Here is a 17,923-nt window from a genome sequence, read left to right as displayed (position 1 = left end):
CATGACAAGAAAAATGGGAGATTTCCTGGACGACCACCCTAATCCCCTAAACTTTCACCCTTCCACCACTTTGGACAAAGCGGCATCCACGGTTGGTCTGTAAATAAAAAAAGGCTGACAAAAACTGCACAAAAAGCTTTTTTCCCCCTTTTTTGTCATCCTTGTCTCCCTCCTCTTGAGCAGCAGCCTTTCTGACGAGAGTAACCCCTGCAGAGAAAGGCTCCTTTTCATCACCCCCTCTGACCGCACAAACACACAGTGACAAACGGACAAGAAACACGAGTCCCAGTAAACGAAGTAAGGATGACAAACAAAGAGCTGGAGTTGAAAGCGTAAAATAATTGGTTGGAAAATTGTAGCTTTCTTCTCGTGGCGGTCTAGTAAATCATTCAGCTAATGCCAAAATTGTTAGTTCCTGTATTCACCAGCCAAGCATTCTTTAATTTTAAATGCAGACCTTTCTCGTACTGACTACAAAGACGCTGCCAGCAAAATATTTGTATGCTATATCACCATAGAAACAAGCAGTCCACCTCTCACCCACTCTTCCAGATTAAAAAGAGAAAGGCACAAGCAGAAACTTCTCTCAAGACATGATGACAGCAGCTCATAACTCCAACTGGCTACGTGAAATTTGATCACAGCTTGGATTATGAGTGTTTTGGTCAATAGAACAACAGTTCACAGCAATAACTAGACAACCCTATGATATATTCACATTTTGCTGCAGACCTACAAGCCCCTACTTCAGGAAAAAAATATTTTATTTTAGAACCATCTGGCTATAGGTGTATTTTTGGATCTAATACCTTCAGAGGAAGTACCTCCTTCTCTGTGTGCCTGCACAATCCCTCATCAGTGTTGAGACTTCGAGTTTTTATGTCCTTTGCCCAACTTCACGTGTTAGATAATGCTTCAAATAACAACCCAAATAAGTTCCTGGAAGTCTTACATGGCGAGTGCTGAATGACTAGACTTAGTTTGAGAAGGGCTTTGGTGTTAATACATACAGATTGAGAAAATCCATTTGAAATGTGTTTTTTTCTGCCAAAATATGTCAGGTATAAGAGCAAAGGCACCAACACAAGGACAAAATCAGGTTTTCTGACAGTAATAACATCTGTCAATGGTAAAATTGTTAATGAAAAAAGTTTAAAAAAAAGAGTCTAATGAAAAAAAAACTGCTGTGCTTCAAGTGGGCCTTCCACAGTTGCATAGCAACACCTAGAAATACATGTCTGTGTTCCCCGAAGCAGCTGTTTAATGGAAAGTGAAGGCTCTACGGGTCATCGATGTTGTATTTGCAAACAGGAACCGAATCCGATATGTCCATGCTCGTGCATGTATGCAACGAGCAGCTGTTTTTAAGTGTTCAGATGTGCTTCGTGAAAAAACAAACATCAAAAAACATCATTCAGTGCACCTGTAATAAGCCAAGAAATTATTCTCCTCCTACCTTTGTGGTTGAAGAGGCCCTCCATCTCCATGGAGGACCTGGAGTGAGCGATGCAGAGCATGGAGCAGGGCACAATGCCCTCCTGGGCTGGCGAGCGATCCGTGGTCCGGACCAAGCACCAGTCCGGCTTGTCGTGCAGTCGCTCCAAAACCTCAACAGTCTGGCCGCGGCGGACTGTCAGCTCCCCGTTGCTTCCGCCGTTACTGGCCACAAAGTCGTGTATGACCACTGTGAGTTCACAGCCACCAGAGAGCTGGAAGGGAAACAACAGTACTCTGAATGTTTTTTCAAGAGGATAACCTCCATATTAATAGGTGTTAGGCTAGTGTGTAGAAAAATTTCCAAACAATCCATTATTGCCTCATTGTGTTCCCTTAGAATATACATAAACATTTCTGAGTAGTTTTCTGCATTTTATTAATCTTATCACCAACACTTGCTCGATGTTAAATAATAACCCTGCAATAAAACTTTCCCCGGCAATTAATTAATAACTGTAAAGCAGATGTGCCCACACAATATCATGTGCTAACAGCACAGGGACTCAAGAAGCTCTGTACAGTGTAAGAATGAACCGGTGACTCATCCAAGCTCAACCGAATAAAATGTCATTCTGACGACGTGATCGTCTATGAAAGGAAAGGCAATTTTAGGTAGAGGTGGAGCGAGTCGGGATTAGTCATTTTTCTCACTGGTTATTTTAAAAGGTTTGTCCTTTTAACATGTGAGTGAAAAAGCAGCTGCTAGTCGCTAATGATGCTTTGATCTGTTGTGGAGGCACAGAGGGTGAGCAAATGTGGCTATTCTGCAAACACAAGAGCAGAAAAGATAGAACATTTAAAATGTTTTATGCAATTACAATTCTGGGAAATACGGACCTGAAAACATTTAATATATTAATACTATAATTGTTGCAATGGACATTCTCTGTTTTTAATGCTGTAGTTCAGTAATCACTGGGAGTATAATTGTCATCTTTGAATGACACGTTTTCAAGAAGGAAAACTTGTGTTTATTTATGTTAAACATAAAAATTATTAGCAACAGATGAACAGTCTTGGAAATGGAGTGAAGCCATGCAGCAGTCATTAGCTACACACTCTGCAGTGTAAATACTCTGTAAAACTCTGTAAATACTGTAAAAACGTCCCATGTTTTCCGATACTTACCACTGCTCTAACTGCTTGTGTGCGCTTCCATTTGAGTCTTTCAAAGCATATATTATTGCTCAATATTTTATTCACAGCACACTGCACTGCATTAATTGTCACGGCAAAGCAAAGCAGATTATCTGAAACATACCCTTTGGTAGTGGGGCAAAGCCAGAGAGCTTAGGAGCTGAGAAATGGGATGTGAGCTCCTGTCTCCAAACCTGTCCATTGTTTTCCACTCCCTCATTGCAAGAAAAGTTCCAAAAAAAGATAGAAAAACTCTACAGAGCAGAGTTATCTGTGTCTCAGTCCACTAAAGTTCGAATCACACTAAGGGAATGCAGGGAAGCAGGTAAGTAGAAGTTAAAAAAGAGGAATAATCATTCATTTTCAATTAGTATTAAAATTCCTGATCCCAACATTCCAAAGCCAGTAGAAAACTTCCTGCTGTCCACTGTAATTACACTCCTCTGTGGGTCCTTACAATCAGACTATTGAAGATTAAATGATTCCTTCTCTTGTGTCACTTTCCAGAAGCGGCGCAATTAATCCACCCGTGTCTTTTAACAATTACTTTCACACTGAACCTTTCATCAAGAAAAACAAAACACACACACCGGGAAAATTAGCGGTAAAAACATTCTGGTAGCCTGTATTTTGAAGCAAAGAGTAAGATCGATAGCTGTGAGGACTTAAAACTGTGCTCTCCTGTCTGGCATACAGACGAGCATCCTCTGTGAAGTGAGCGTGGGAGGCTGAAGCTGCTGACACACAACAAGTCAGTCACTAAAGCTGAAAAGCACACAGGAACACGAGCGCGCACACACACGGCAACACAAACACGCCACTGTCACTTCCCCTTGAATGAAACGTCTCATGGAGTCCGCACAAAGCGAGAGATAAAGAGATGCATTCAAAAAGTGAGAATGAGATGCTAATTTGAATTTGCAGGTGTTACTGTGTTTCAAATGTGTATGCATGTGACTGCTGCCTAAACTGAGGCACTGTGACTAATTAATCAGTGTCTGTGATAGTTTAGACTTCAGCGGATGCTCCTCACCCCCTCGACCATTAAAATTTCACATTTGGGTCATGTGAAACGACTGCAACTCAAGCATGAAAATAAGGAACCGATGCAGGAGTCCAGTGATCAGTTTATAATTAGTATGAGATAAACGTACGGGGAGGCTATTTTATCTGTGTGTGTGTGTGTGTGCTGCATATTTTTTAGCTTTACAGTTGATCATACTGAGCGTAGGAGGACAAGCCTTCTGTGGTGCTATTACCAGATATAACCACAGCCACAAGCGCAAATACACACGAAAAAACAAACACACACATGCCGCTTTAAAGCTCTGAGAGTCGGGCTGTTTCTTCCTCCTAACACAATCAAACAATTTCACAGGAAACGACTTGAGGACAGTCGACTGCATCTAAGCATTTTGCACATTTGTTTTGTGTTTTTTTTTTTTTTTTTTTTTACAATCGTATTACTGAGTGACAGCATTAATCGACAGCAGAGCTGCAATGTGACTGCATGAACTGCACAGTAAGACAGGACAAAATAAAAACAAAAAAAAGAAATAAATAGCACTGAAAACTTGACTATTTTTAATGTGGCTAAAGTGCTTCCCTTACATACTGGTTATGACGAACGTCCGCGTGAGTTGTGTTTTTACCTTATCGCTGTCCAGTGTGTTCTGGGACGTACGTGAGGCAATAGAGATGGTATCAGGTTGGCTGCTGGCGTCTCCCTGGCTGTCCAGCTCCTCTCCATCCCTGCAGGCAGGCATCATTACAGCAGACCCATAATTACTATGACCAATAAACATGACATTTACCCTATAGGGCTATCTTCACGCCATATAGTTTTGTTCGGCTGAAATGCTTCTAGGCATTATCATGAAACTGATTTCTTTTCTTTTTTTTGCCTGACAGTAATCTACTTTTAGCTCACCTTCTGCCTTTGTGTTTAGTTGTGGTGGCTTTAGGGATGTGGATGGGTTCCTTCAGAGCTCCACGCAGGTGGATTGTTCGCTCCTGTATGACTTCCCGAATGTGTTTGATCCAGTCCTGCTTATTCTCAATACTTGAAGCCTGGTGCATAACAGATAACTGGGTTAGATATATGTTAGATTTCAAGGTTTCTTAAGTGCACAGTACTGTTTTCTCTTTTTTAAATACAATGACAGCATTAATAGCAAGAAAAACACAGGTCTACAAATAAGGCCTAATTTAGTTATTTTAATTCTCTCTCTTCCCACAGTGTGCTTAAGCCCTGCAGTCTTTAACTTGACTCACATGTCTATATGATGAGCACATATTCACTCAGAGCCCCAAAAAGCAACCACGGTCTATTACTGTGTTTATTTACGTCACAGATTCAATGTGTAGATGCAGCTTTCATCCTATAACCACCCTCATTTGAGTCTTCCCTTCCTTTTTCACTTAGCAACCAGGACCATGACTTCCATGGAGCCGAGTTATATAAGATACAGTTTAAGATGATCATCAGAAGTTATGTAATAAGACAGAAAGCTGTACAGCACACATTGCCAAATCGTAACACACCCCGGCAGCCTTTCTCTGTGTCAGTCTCAAAAAGCAAACGCATATCTACACACACACAGCATGCATAAAACATTGCTTCTGACTCACTGCGTGAGAATTACCAAGTCGCTTGTGAGGTTTGGATTATGACCCATCAACTGCTATGCTAATGTGATGAGTGAAGAAGCAGCAGAAAGTAACACTCCACCCCCTTAAAGGGACTGAACTTTGTTGGCTGAACAAAAGGAGCCAGGGAGGATTTAGTGAGGATGAACTATAGACATGAAGTAACACTTCTTCATGTATCAAAAACCTTACCACTTCCTGTGATCATATGAGAAGTACGTCCATATGAAAAAGAGCGTTTTCACAGGACTTTATGCATTCCTCTGAGAAACACAGCACACCCAAGATTCAGCGGCTTGTAGAACCACTTTTAACACCAATAACTTGAACTGTTTGACTTCTTCAGTCTCACACATAATTGCGGAGGAAATCTGCCCCAGTCTTTTTTACAATGTAGCTTCACTTCATTGAGGTTTATGTGTTTATGTATAGCTCTCCTAAGGTCTTGCCACGGCATTTCAGTTAGTTTGGCATCTGGACTTTGACTGAGCCACTGAAACACCTTGATTCATTCCATTTTCAAAGGACGTTGTTCCAGACGTCTTGTAGTTTGTTCAGATGCAACTTTTGCAAACCTAAGCTCTGCAGCCATGCTCTTTTTAGAGAGAAGAGGTTTTCTCCTGGCAATGCTTCAGCACAAGCCACACTTGTTCAGCTATTTTCCAGTTGAACTTTAAGTTTGAGCATAATCTGACCTTAGTTTGAATTTGCTGGGATAGCCACACTCTTGGGAAGATTGCATTAACACACACTTCAACACTCAAACAGCTGGTTTTATGGAAGTGCTCACATTCACTGGTCATTTAATCAAGTACTTGTGATTAGCAGCACTTGGCTGCTTTTTACTCTCTTATTTCCCATGGAAGCAGTAAGGGTGTACTTAGTTTTTCACTGTACTGTATATAGAGCCCTATGAAAACTTTCTTCACACAACTTTATAGTAACAATGCTAGAAAAGCTTTTTTGCAAGAGGATTACTTCTAAAATGATTACATCAGATCTGTTATAATATTCAAGGCTTTCAGTAAATCTGTTGGTTAATCTTAAAATACTGTTAAAATAAATATGAATGCAATGACTCTTTCCATAACCCATCGAAGTCAACATCTTCATACCTTCAGAACAATCTTGTTGTCTGAGGTTGGGGTCCTCCCCAACCAGAGGGCAAACTTGCAAGGATCTCCCTCCACATGTTCTGTCACTCCAAGCTCTGACGTCTGATGAGATGAAAAATGTGCAAATAAATTAGACGAAATATAAAAATATCTCAGATCTACCATCCTACAGTTGCATTCTTCTGCTAAGTTTTTTAAGACTTAACATCTTTATCATTACTTCATATTATTTTTTTATGCAGTTGTGTCTAATTTAGACATATTCAGCGTTATGGCCAAGGTCACAGTGAATGGTACGATTTGAAAGAATTCCCTCGAGGTGATCGAGAGATATCAAGTTCAAAATGGGAGCGGCGGACAAACAGGCTGACTCATAGAAGTAGGGGCAACTGAGAAGCATTCTGTCTCCAGCCACAACCGTTGCCATCACAGAGGCATAAAAATATGTGATAACAGCCTTGTAACCCAGATAAAAACAACAGGTGTCTCAAAGGACCTGGCGTGGATCCACTCAGTACAGCCGGATAAAACAATTCTTACAAAGAGCTTGCTCTTGTAGAGGTATTTGCTGCGCCCATTAGAGTCTTTCACTTCTTTGCTGAAGACCAGAGACATCTCAAAGAGGAAGAGGTGTCGATCCCGACCCTTCCGGATAAGAGTCTTAGGATCCCAGACCTGGAAGGACTCCTGGAGTATCAGCTCTCCCTGGGAGTCGATGTTTCCATCAAATCCTGAGGTAGTGAAAGGAAAATCAGGGAAGAATCACCTAAGGGGGCTTTCTTGTTTCTGCAGTAAATGCAAATATGTTTGTAGGAGGCAAGTTGAAAAAATTTACTTCTGACTCACAGCTGAGTCAGAAATACAACTGACTATAAAAGTGAGCAACATATTTCGTTTTCTCTCAAAATAGCAAAGTGACAGTTCAGTCACTGGCTACAGACAAGCAAAGAAAAACATACTAGCAGATGTACACATATGTATACCCACCCTCCAGCATAGAGAGGTGCATGGCATCGTTGGCTCTCTTGGGGACACTGAGCATCACTTCCAGGCCATCCTTGATCTCCCCTTTTCCTTCCTCACAGCATGTTAACAGTTCCTACAGTGGAGCACACAAACGTGTCAATCCAGTGGCATTTAAATACAAAACCTTCTTAAGATTCATTTAAATGTATGCTCTACCTTTAGAAGCAACTGGTATTTTGTGATTCTTTGGACTGGCTTGATCAGGTAAGAGGAGATAGAGTTTGCGAGACGATGTCTTTGCTGAATTTCCTGTAAATTGAAAAAGGAAAGAGACACTTTTACAGGAAAGTGCTTCATTCATTCTAAATCATGCAGCACACAGAGGAACCATGAGAGTTAAATTAATTATGATTCGAAGTGAGTCAATTTCAGATATAAAATGCAAATTTAGTATTTCTACTCCCCGAGGATGAACAGAAAAGATTAATGCTGTTGGTAATATCTTACATCAAAGTAGGGTCCAGCATGTTCCACGATGAGCTGAGTTGAATCTGGCTTGTTCTTACAGTAGTTCACATACATCTGAAACTTATCAGCCTTAGCAGGAAAAATAACAGCAGTATTTATTCACCAGAGATATGGATAAAACATAAACCTTTTTAGAAGAAATGGACTATTGTACTATGTCATGTTTTAGCATTTAACATAGTGTAGAAAGAAACAAATTACTAAGGTGCAAGTTTATCTCTTACCCAGGTTACAAAACAATGGCCGACATCTTCTGGAAGCTGCTCGTACTTTTCTAACTCCTTCAGGAAAATACTGTACAGAAAGAGGAAAAGGTAGACGGTCAAATTTCAGGGTCAAACTGTGGATTCACTGCACCTAACAATGATTTTTTTTTAAATCAACCGATATTGATGGTAAGGAAAACAAAGTGTCACAAAATAATGCACTACTGACTTGTGATGAAACTCATAGAGGTCCTGCATGTTCCCAAAAATGATGTGTTCCTTGTTGACAATACCAGGAGGAATTTCCTCCACGCCGCTGGTCATTTCCCACAGGTAGGTCTGCACAGACGCGCACGCCACAGAATAATTAATTCATCACCTAGACTTGTGTCTAGCTTAAAGAAAAAGTAAACTGGCAGTGTAACCAAATGGAAATCATTTTAAAGAAAAATATCGTCATAATTCAAGAACAAAGAATGAAATGCGTAAAGTTTTATTTGTATTGCACCTTTCAAGATAAACATCAAAGTGCTTCACAACAAAAAGAGTAAAAAGTATGAACAAAAAGCTACCTATGAGAAAGTTTAAAAAGATGCGTTTTCAGCTGTTTAGTGAAGACTCGCGTCTGTTACAATACTTACATCCATACACTCCCGTAGGTCTCGTACATAGGCTTTCTCTGTTTGAATCAGCTCTGCCATTATAAATCTGAAACGATATAAATATTGGGAAATACAGAAAGTGATGCACACGGCACACTGCTGTGACTGACAAAATGCAAGTAAATATAACTCAAAAACAAAAGGATTTCTAAAGAGATTAAAGACTGCAATTTAGATCAACACTTTAGAAGAAACGAAGAAGAAGAAATTAAAGGATTTTATGAACAATTTATCCACAGATGTGCTTGTAAAACCTGTACCTTTTTGTTTCTTAAAGATGACTTCATGACGTCAATGAGTTAAACAAACCAATCGGTATGATAGAAGTAATCCGTGTGTGTGTAAATATTACAAAAAAATTGGTTAACAAGGAAAGACACATAGAACAGCTCTATGTGGAAGCATTATAATTCCCCTTGCTTATAGCTGCTTATGAGTAGTTACAACAGATATTTTTTACAGCATCAGCAACACAAAGTTGTGCCATTAAAGCTCATAACTCTGTGTCGTTGTGCACTATAAACTGTTTTTGTACACACTTGAATGAATCTGAGGTAATCAGGATGATATTTACATGAAGTTTGGGTTATTTAACATGAATTTACACATTACTTAACAGTAAATATAAAATGAAAGCTAACCTCAAGCTAGATATTGTCAACAGCACTGAAAAAACTGAAAATGTTTTTATATGTTAGCTGGAAATGATGTGCCTGAAACCTATGGCCCGGGAAATAAGCGGAAAATCAACCCGTCTGCTGCCCTTACTCTTTCCTTCGTGCTGATTTCCTCTTCTCCTCATTGAGTTCATGGGCAGCGTCCCGCAACTTGACCTCTGACCCTGGAGCACTGGCTGGAATGATGTCCAGTTGCAACTCTTTACTCTGAGAACACAGGAGCCAAGGGCTATTATGTGGTGCACAACAGGCCACATCAGTCACTCAGCAGTTCCACACACCAGTGGGTGATTTATCAGCAGTTAAACAAACAGGATTCAGCCCAGGTGTAGTTTATTTGGGCTATATCAATGTTAATCCCATCAAGCACAAAATGATTTTTGAAAAGCTGAAAGTCGAAGCAAACGGTCATAATGCATAGTTATATCTCGCAAATACACATATATGCGTGCAATTTCATTTTTAAAGCTGCTTGAAAGATCAGATATGGTGTTATCAGCGATGGGCACTCACGGCTTTGTTTGAGTCGGAAGAAATGCCAAGCGCTGATTCCAGGCAGGTTCGGTATTTGTCCATGCGGAGAGAGAAGTCCCTGTAGCGCTTGTCCACCGAGGACACCCATTTCTTTATTTCCGAGGCATGGGCGTGGCCCTTGTCACAAAACCCATCCGCCAGCTGGATCAACAGCTTTACCCGCTCTTTGGTTTGCTGTCAATAGAGAGGGAGGGGGCACAGAGTGGAGAGGGATGGCCATACAGAGGAAAGGTAGATGGCAGAGAAAAAGAAAGAGAGTGTTAGGAAACAGTGTGTTGCCTGATGGACACAATAGACTGCTCCCTAACATAATAACAGCGACACAGTAAAGAGGAAACAGGACAATATGCCGCCCTGGGAAAGGGCCTCACAGCAGAGGGTGAGACTGTGCAAATATACACGCAACGCAACCAGTAAGTAGCAGGTAGGAAAAAAACTGCAAACAGGCTCGTCCTCCTTCTTTTATGGATAAATAAACAGACATAAATGTACACACACATACCTTTGCTGTGATCTGGAAATCTTCATGTTCCTTCAGTAGCTCCTGTGTGTGGTGAATGCTCGACCCGGTGGATGTGTGAGTGGACAGGTAAAACTCCCCAGTGTCATGGATCCACTCCAGGGCCTGAGGAAACAGCCAATCACAAATGAGTATGTATACAGTGAAGGGATTTTAGTTTAACACAGACTACCCAAATCTGAGGACCTAATGCACTTAAAACTACAAAAAAATATAAAAATAAACCCTTAGTGTATTATGTAGTATGTATATGTATATTTAAACTAACAATAATTCTTGTGTTTAAACTGATTGTGGTCTCTCAGTAGTATTTTCTGCCATACAGATTGCCTCTAAGACTCCCTTTATAATTCCCTACGATCACATTCATGGGACTTCTGGATGAGGAAAGTTGACATCAGTATGACCTTGTGAAAATAACAAGACATGGAAATATTATGCATCATTTTATGTTTTTTGGTTTCCCTCCAGATCCAATCATTTAACACGTATTAAAATAATTAGTTAGTTCCTAAATTTCTAGCATTCACTTAAAATATGTCCTATTTAATTTCTATCCTTATTAGTGTTTGCGTACTTTAAAACTGGGTCTACCTCCCAACCAGTGATGGCAGAACTGGTCCAGTCAAACTGTGAGACCAGAAACAAGCCCTGGGGATAAAACCTGGACCAGCCTAGAATAGCCATGTCCTAGAAACACGCTTGATGTCATCTGGCTTTATTGGCTAAGAGAATTGGTCCGTGCATACACCCGAACACCACAAGAGGGAGCCAAGTGGCTTATATTAAACAACCTAAGGCACCCTAGTACAGGAAAATAGAGTGCAGTTTCAAACTTGCTTTGGCTCTCTCATGCCATGTTTAAATAAAGCATTCCAGTTATGAGCTCAGTTTGTAGAGTGTAAGGGCATCCCGCCTGCTACTGCAAACAATATTAACCAAACTTTTCTCAAAGTGAGACATGTTTGAATGGGAAATATTGAGTGTTCTTTGGAACTGTGGTCTAGCTCAGTTCTCTTATTCTTCACAGAAAAGCTTCCCAAGGTCAGGTTGACATGTAGGGGGGGGAAAAGAGTTGAAGAGATGCTTTGGAAATGCTTTCCAGTAACTCTAACCTTTATATGTCCTGTGCCACATAATGGTAGCCATCCTTAAGACATTTATACATATCACTGCCTGTTTGCAGCACTTCCAGTTGAATGTGCCATTATAAAGAAACACTAACTCATTGTTTAATTCAAAAAGAGAGACAAAACAAGATGGAAGTTGCAGCTGCTCGCCAACAAAACGAATATGCTGATATACTCCCACTCCAAACACGAGGCTTATTTCTACTTCTCAGTCTGCAGTAAATCAAACACCACAATGCAGTTATCTGCTGAGCCTCATGATCAGATTGTGCTTATTCCCACTGCACATATAAACAAGCACACACCTGTTTGGCGCTGCGTTCAAACACTACATATTGCTGGCACTGGTCCAGTCTCCGCTTCCTCATGGTCCAGAAGTGAAGCACTCTGTTTTCTCTCTGCAGCAGCTCATTCAAGATATCTGATGAATCGACACAAGCACTTTGTTTATTCGAGTCGGTTACGAATTTCTGCTTAACACGCAAACAAACGCAGGAAAAAAAAATTGAACGCATGAAATCAAAACTTCGCAGAATTATTAAAATGGTGCAAGGAAAGTTTAAAAAAAAGCCCTTTTAATCATGGAATAGTTCACACATCTGTTAATATTAATGTTTATGTTCGTGCATTTGTTATTAGCCTTACATGCAAAAGCACTGATGGATTTATGCCACTGTCAGCATAAACTCTAGTTTAGTGTAACACTGTATACGTGCAGTAATCAAAGAGAGGTGAGAAATTGCTATAACCCTCCCACAAATACTCAGGAAGTGGGCGTTCTCCCCAGACTGGGAATAGCAAAAGTCCATCACAGTCTTTTATCTTATTGCAAATTAGCAGCAGTGTTGTTGAGACAAAATGCTATTATGTAAATGTGTTTACTGCTTCAATAAACCTAGATGAGAGAATTGTGCAGCTGTAATTTTCAGTGAACACATCTATCACTGTGACTGCATGCATTCAGACTTGTTTTCTTTTGAAAGTGACATATGAAGGACCACTGCCCTGACTTTTATTTAAAAGCTCTGGGGAACTTTCCAATCAGACATGAAGAGATGTTAAGATGCCATCGAGTTAACGGCAATGAGTGCATGTCTGAAAGGGGCTTAGGTTTATACCAACTGTGTAAAAAACATTTGTAATGATTCCTGTAAACTGTAATAATGAGATCCAGAAAGGATGACAGTTATCTCTGAGGTGTTTACTTACTCTTAACCTGAGTCTCTGGAGCTTTGACGTGGGACAGCATGCCAGGCATGTTGACGCTGTTTCTGTGCAGGTACTTCAAGAAAACATCAGCGTTGCGTCTGGCTAGCGTACAAGCCTGTAATTGTGCAGAAAGAACCCGAATGTTACTCAGCGGGTCAACACATTCATATCCTTATAATCAGAGGTTGCAATGGGAATTGGAACCCTAAGATCCAGGGTAGAAGCGCAGCGGCGAGCATGCCTGTTTCACAAGCCCTAGACAGTACAACGTTGGACTTTTCCTTTTGCTACCAAATGTATTTATATTTATCAAACATCACTTGTTGAGCAGTCTTTACCTTTGAAAACAGTCTCTCATCTTTCTTTTGTACATCTTTCTCTATCTCTGAGTGAACTTCTCACACATTAGCTCTTTTTTTCTCCCTGCAAACATGGAAACACTACCTTTAACTAACATGTGCTACTTCAAAATGTAACTGCTAATACTCTCGCTCCTTTTTTGTCACGGTAGCTAGAGTGGGTGTCCTGGGTTACGTCTTTTGTCTGCCTTTTGAATGCTTCGTTCCACCAGATGAGCTGGAGGAGTTGGCTGGGAAGAGGGAAGTCTGGGCTTCTCTGCTTGGGGTGCTGCCTCTGTAACCCTGCCCCACATAAGTGGCAAAAAAATGGATGGCTTGATAGCTAGATGCTGAAATACCAAGAGCCCAACATTTACTGACGCTTGCGTACGCTTGACGAGGACAAAAAGTAAATAAAATGTGTGTAGACTGTGCAGATGGGATCAAGGCTAACATTACTTTCTCAGCAGTAGCAGCTGTTAGCAACAACAAGCGGCAGCACATTAATAATGAACTCACTTGATCTTATTTTGCATTAAACTGCCTGTCAGATTTAATTACTGTGCAGGAATGCCATTCTGGATCAGTCCAGGCCACATTAACCCCCCTAAAATGCTGACGTTTATTTTCGTATTTGCAATAAAATCATCGTTCTCACCTTGAGGAAGGCCTCTTTCTGCTCCAGATGTTTGCTGACCATGGGAGTGACATGGTCTGATTCACTGTTAGGGCCCAGTTTATCAGCACCACCGCACCAGTCTTCTTCTCTCTTATACTCCTGCTCGAGGCTTTCTAGCACACTGCACACCTACGACACAGATGACACAGTGCAGTTTGTAAAAAAAAACTGCTCTTCAGTAATCCACTCCTGGTCTACACTTTCATGCAACCTGTGCAAATTCGGGCTGCTGGAAGCAATTTTCTTATCCGAATGTAAGTCTGCAGGCACTAACTTTGGGGACTGATGCTTACCAGGGAAAGAGAATGTTTTTAAACTTAAATTTATACTAAACTTACTCATACACTAAGATCAGATATTACTTTGGTGGCACCCACTCCCACACTCATATGCATTCACGTGCACAAACAATAATACCTGTTCAGAGGTCTTGTAGAAAGCTACAGAAGCATTAACCAGCTTAAGTCTGTCCTCCATCTTTAGCATCAGCTGCTGCCAGTGGTCTGCCACCTTCAAGTCAAACAAAATAAATCAGTTTACCAGCCACTGCACTGCCCGCACTATTTTCCCTCAGAGACAACACAAAGCAACAATACCTTTTCTGCACAGTCTCTGATCATATCCATGTCATAGTGGTTTGCCTGGAGTAGAGCCTCAGCTTTCTGCTGTACCTGCAGCGCGCTCTGATGGGTTTTCTGCACGCAGGGGAAGGGTGATATGAAAAACAATGAATTTCAGGTGGTACATGAATCTGTATATCACAACGATTGCTTTGAAAATTCGACCTCAGCTTCCTCTTGGCCCCACGGGGCACTTTGGTAGAGATCTGTGAACTGGGAAGCAACAAAGTAAAGGCAATATAAACAAAAGCTGTGTCTGATTATAGCTGTGCCATAAAGGTTGTCCTAGAGTGAGCATTTCGGAGAGGAAATGAGATCGAGGGTAACAAAAAAAAAAAAAACAGTATCTGGTGATGTTTGAGTTAAAGTGCATAGCCCGAGAGTAAGGCTTTTGCTTCCTGCTGGACTCGGGGCAGTCGAGGATAAACAAAAGAAAAAAATTAACGATATCTTGCTAGCTTTGATAATATTTTTGTGGGATAAGTCTTAAGTCCGAAGCATCTGCTGTGTACAATTAAGAAAGATATTACTTTTTTCCCTTCACTAGTGCTGGGGTGGGAATCAGGGGTGTGCAGCATGTGTTAAAATTCCACTCTGACTTACACAACAATAAAAAACAATGTTCTTCTATGTGTGAATTGTTGCATGTATGTCAGCGTCGTAGAAGTAGGTCAGGCACAGGCCTGCATTAAAATGAACCAATGCACCCCGAATAATCAGGGGTAAAGAGGAGAAGGAAAATAAGGGGGAAAGGTAAAAGCAGCGAGAGAAGAAAGAGAGGGGTATAGATGCCGGTTATTCATAATTCCATTTCATGGCTGACTTGTGATCAGACGGAGAGGCCGTGTGCAGCGATATCAGCCTTAAAAAGAGTTTTAGAAAAGCAAAAGGTTGGAAGATGAAGGGCAAGAAAGCGACACGGGAGCAGAAGCGAGGATGGAAAAGGCAACTAGACCTTTAAAAATGAATCAAGGTAAACCTGGTGAAAGGGGGAAGGGCGGGGAATTAAGTTTTTACAAAAAACACAGAAGCAAAAAAATGAGGCAGCTGAGTTTCTTGTACCTCTATTGCATGTTGAAATTGTTCGTGCTCCTTTTGCAGCTGTTCGGCCTCTTGTAAGGAACTGGCTGTGATCAGACCTGCGTTCAGCATCGACTCACCATTACGGATCCAACCCAGCACCTACAGCACAACAGAAAGCTTCGAAATTTATCTTCGAAAAGAGTGGGATTAAATTTATTATGACATTTTAAAAACAACTGAAAAACAAAAAAAAGTGGACTGGTCGTTTATTTTTTAGCTACTTCTCTATTCTGCTATATTTTACTGTCGGTACTCTGTGACAGAAATGCTCATTTCCAACTTTTTGATCTTGAAATTATACCCTGCGCACATTTCCCAAACCACCTTCTCTACCCCGCCTTGCATACACGCTGCCTGCAGCGCCCAAAAATCACATTTGCTTTTGTTTTTCACTGGCCTAATTCTAGCCAAAGGTTAGTCTCTCGAAGACACCTCGCTCACTCTCTCTGACTCAGCATGCACGCCTGCTGAGTGGGTGGTAGCAGAACTGCATATGAAGCCTGGCCAGAAAATTAATGACGCTACACAACACTGACACCTGTTTTTGAGAAGTTTTAACAGGGTCAGTGTTTCCATTGCACTTGCAACGACCTGGGGCGGGGCAGGTATGAGGTTAGCTTTTTAATCTCAGAGGAGCTGTGGGGACATGTGGCTTAACACAGATGTGTGAATGAACACTAAACCCTTTTATAATATAGCTCAATATTTTATCAAACCATGGCATAAAAACACAGCTTTATCTATTTACAATCCTTTTATTTCGTTTGAGCTCCCGCTTTTCTATTATAAGGCCTCCAGCAGACCTAATAAGAAACTACTTCTGGGTTTGGGTTAAAAAAACAAACACACAAACTTACACTGGTAAATTTAGCACAGCAATATTTAGAGATAGTTCAGCAGCATAAACACACAAGCTACAATTACAAGATTACTGTTGTTCCCGGCTTTACTGTAAAAGGGTGCAGTTAGAGGATTCAGAGCAGGTTGTGTAATAGCTAAGCTCCCCCGTGTAAGAGAGTGGATGGCAAAAGCTGTTGAAGTGTATTTTACACCGAATTCCTGAAATAATACGCACTAACCACACTGACGATCTCCATCCCAATTCAGATTTTCTGAGCTGAATAAACAATTATCACGCTCTGTAAAAGAGCCGCACCTGCAGCAACCTTTCTCTATGAATGATGAGCAACTGCATTCAGTAACTGAATGAAAACTAACTCCATGCTAACACGCTATCATCATTCTGTCAGCTGTCGTATCATTGTGACGGCAGTGCGTTTGAAATGTTTTGACGCGGCCCTCCTCGAGTATCAATATCATTTTCTTTTCCAGCAACCAAATTTTTTTTCATTAGTTTTAGTTCAAGTTCAAGCCTAAGACTGTTGTTGTTTGGCTGCATCACCACAATAAGAGTCCTTGTTGTGAAAATTGCCTCCGTGTTTGTTGATGTTTGGGTTTCAGATAGCAGCAGGAAAGATTGCTCCACATGATTGTCTTGCTGTAATTGTGTTCCACTACTGAATAGATACTGTTAGGGAATAACTAGATGACATGCAAAACAATAGGAAAGAAACCACATCTGTTTTTGTCTGGATTATTGGTTTTTCTTGTGTTTCTTTGTAACATTGCTGTTTATTCAAGTATTTGAACAAATAGGAATAGATTTTTCTTAATGCTCTGTGCATTAAATGTACAATAAATTAGTGGACACTACACCAAATTTCAAAGTTGCTACTTTTCTAGCTACATTGAAAGACATTTGTGGGTAATATACAGTGATGAGAAAAACGTCATTAAAACAGATCATTATGGAGGGATTTTGGTTCATTCTTCTTTACAATCTTGTTTAAGTTCATTGAGGTTTGTTGGCATTCATTTTAGCACAGCTCTCTTAAAGTCTTACAGTCATTACAGCGCTGAGGTCTGGGCTCTGACTGTGTCGTTACAGCACAGGATTCAGCTCTTTTTCAGCCATTCTGTTGCAGATTTGCTGGTGTGCTCGGGATTATTGTTGCATCTTGAGATGTAGCTGAGACATGACGTCACATTTGAATCCTTTGGTGTACAGAGGAGTTCATAGCTGACAAAAGCATTCAGATTCATAACAAGCCCAAATAATTACCCCTCTACCATCGCGCATGATAGTAGTTAGGAGGTGTTTTTACTCGGTGGTTTTCACCAAATGTGGCAAACAGCTCCACTTTGGTCTTGTCTGTCAAAAGGACATTATTTCAGAAGTTTGCGGTTTGTTCAGATATAACTTAGCAAATCTAAGCTGCGCTGCTATTTTGTTTTCAAAGAGAGGAGGCTTTCTCCTCGCAACTCTTCCAAACAAGCCATACTTGTTCAGTATTTTTCTAATTGTACTGTTAT

General features: G+C 40.7%; 1 protein-coding gene across 5 annotated transcripts in view; it reads right to left on the bottom strand.

The window, feature by feature from the left end:
* The window catches only part of triob (trio Rho guanine nucleotide exchange factor b), a 116,041-nt gene that overhangs the window by 27,414 nt on the left and 70,704 nt on the right, over positions 1–17,923 (bottom strand). For all 5 annotated transcript variants that reach the window (XM_085422339.1, XM_085422344.1, XM_085422340.1 and 2 more), the window contains 20 exons: positions 15,530–15,649; positions 14,444–14,542; positions 14,265–14,357; positions 13,827–13,976; positions 12,831–12,945; positions 11,927–12,042; positions 10,474–10,596; positions 9,951–10,145; positions 9,529–9,644; positions 8,740–8,806; positions 8,328–8,437; positions 8,117–8,186; positions 7,872–7,961; positions 7,581–7,673; positions 7,386–7,497; positions 6,939–7,129; positions 6,399–6,500; positions 4,565–4,704; positions 4,287–4,386; positions 1,457–1,709 (listed from right to left, as the gene is read on the bottom strand). In XM_085422339.1, coding sequence (XP_085278465.1) covers positions 1,457–1,709; positions 4,287–4,386; positions 4,565–4,704; positions 6,399–6,500; positions 6,939–7,129; positions 7,386–7,497; positions 7,581–7,673; positions 7,872–7,961; positions 8,117–8,186; positions 8,328–8,437; positions 8,740–8,806; positions 9,529–9,644; positions 9,951–10,145; positions 10,474–10,596; positions 11,927–12,042; positions 12,831–12,945; positions 13,827–13,976; positions 14,265–14,357; positions 14,444–14,542; positions 15,530–15,649 — 2,455 coding nt within the window. The remainder of the gene's footprint in view (positions 1–1,456; positions 1,710–4,286; positions 4,387–4,564; positions 4,705–6,398; positions 6,501–6,938; positions 7,130–7,385; positions 7,498–7,580; positions 7,674–7,871; positions 7,962–8,116; positions 8,187–8,327; positions 8,438–8,739; positions 8,807–9,528; positions 9,645–9,950; positions 10,146–10,473; positions 10,597–11,926; positions 12,043–12,830; positions 12,946–13,826; positions 13,977–14,264; positions 14,358–14,443; positions 14,543–15,529; positions 15,650–17,923) is intronic.

Source organism: Rhamphochromis longiceps, linkage group LG11, assembly GCF_057381845.1.
Source record: "Rhamphochromis longiceps isolate RC_006_pf linkage group LG11, R_longiceps_female_GT1.1, whole genome shotgun sequence".
NCBI lineage: Eukaryota > Metazoa > Chordata > Actinopteri > Cichliformes > Cichlidae > Rhamphochromis > Rhamphochromis longiceps.
This window is presented reverse-complemented; position numbering and strand designations above follow the sequence as displayed.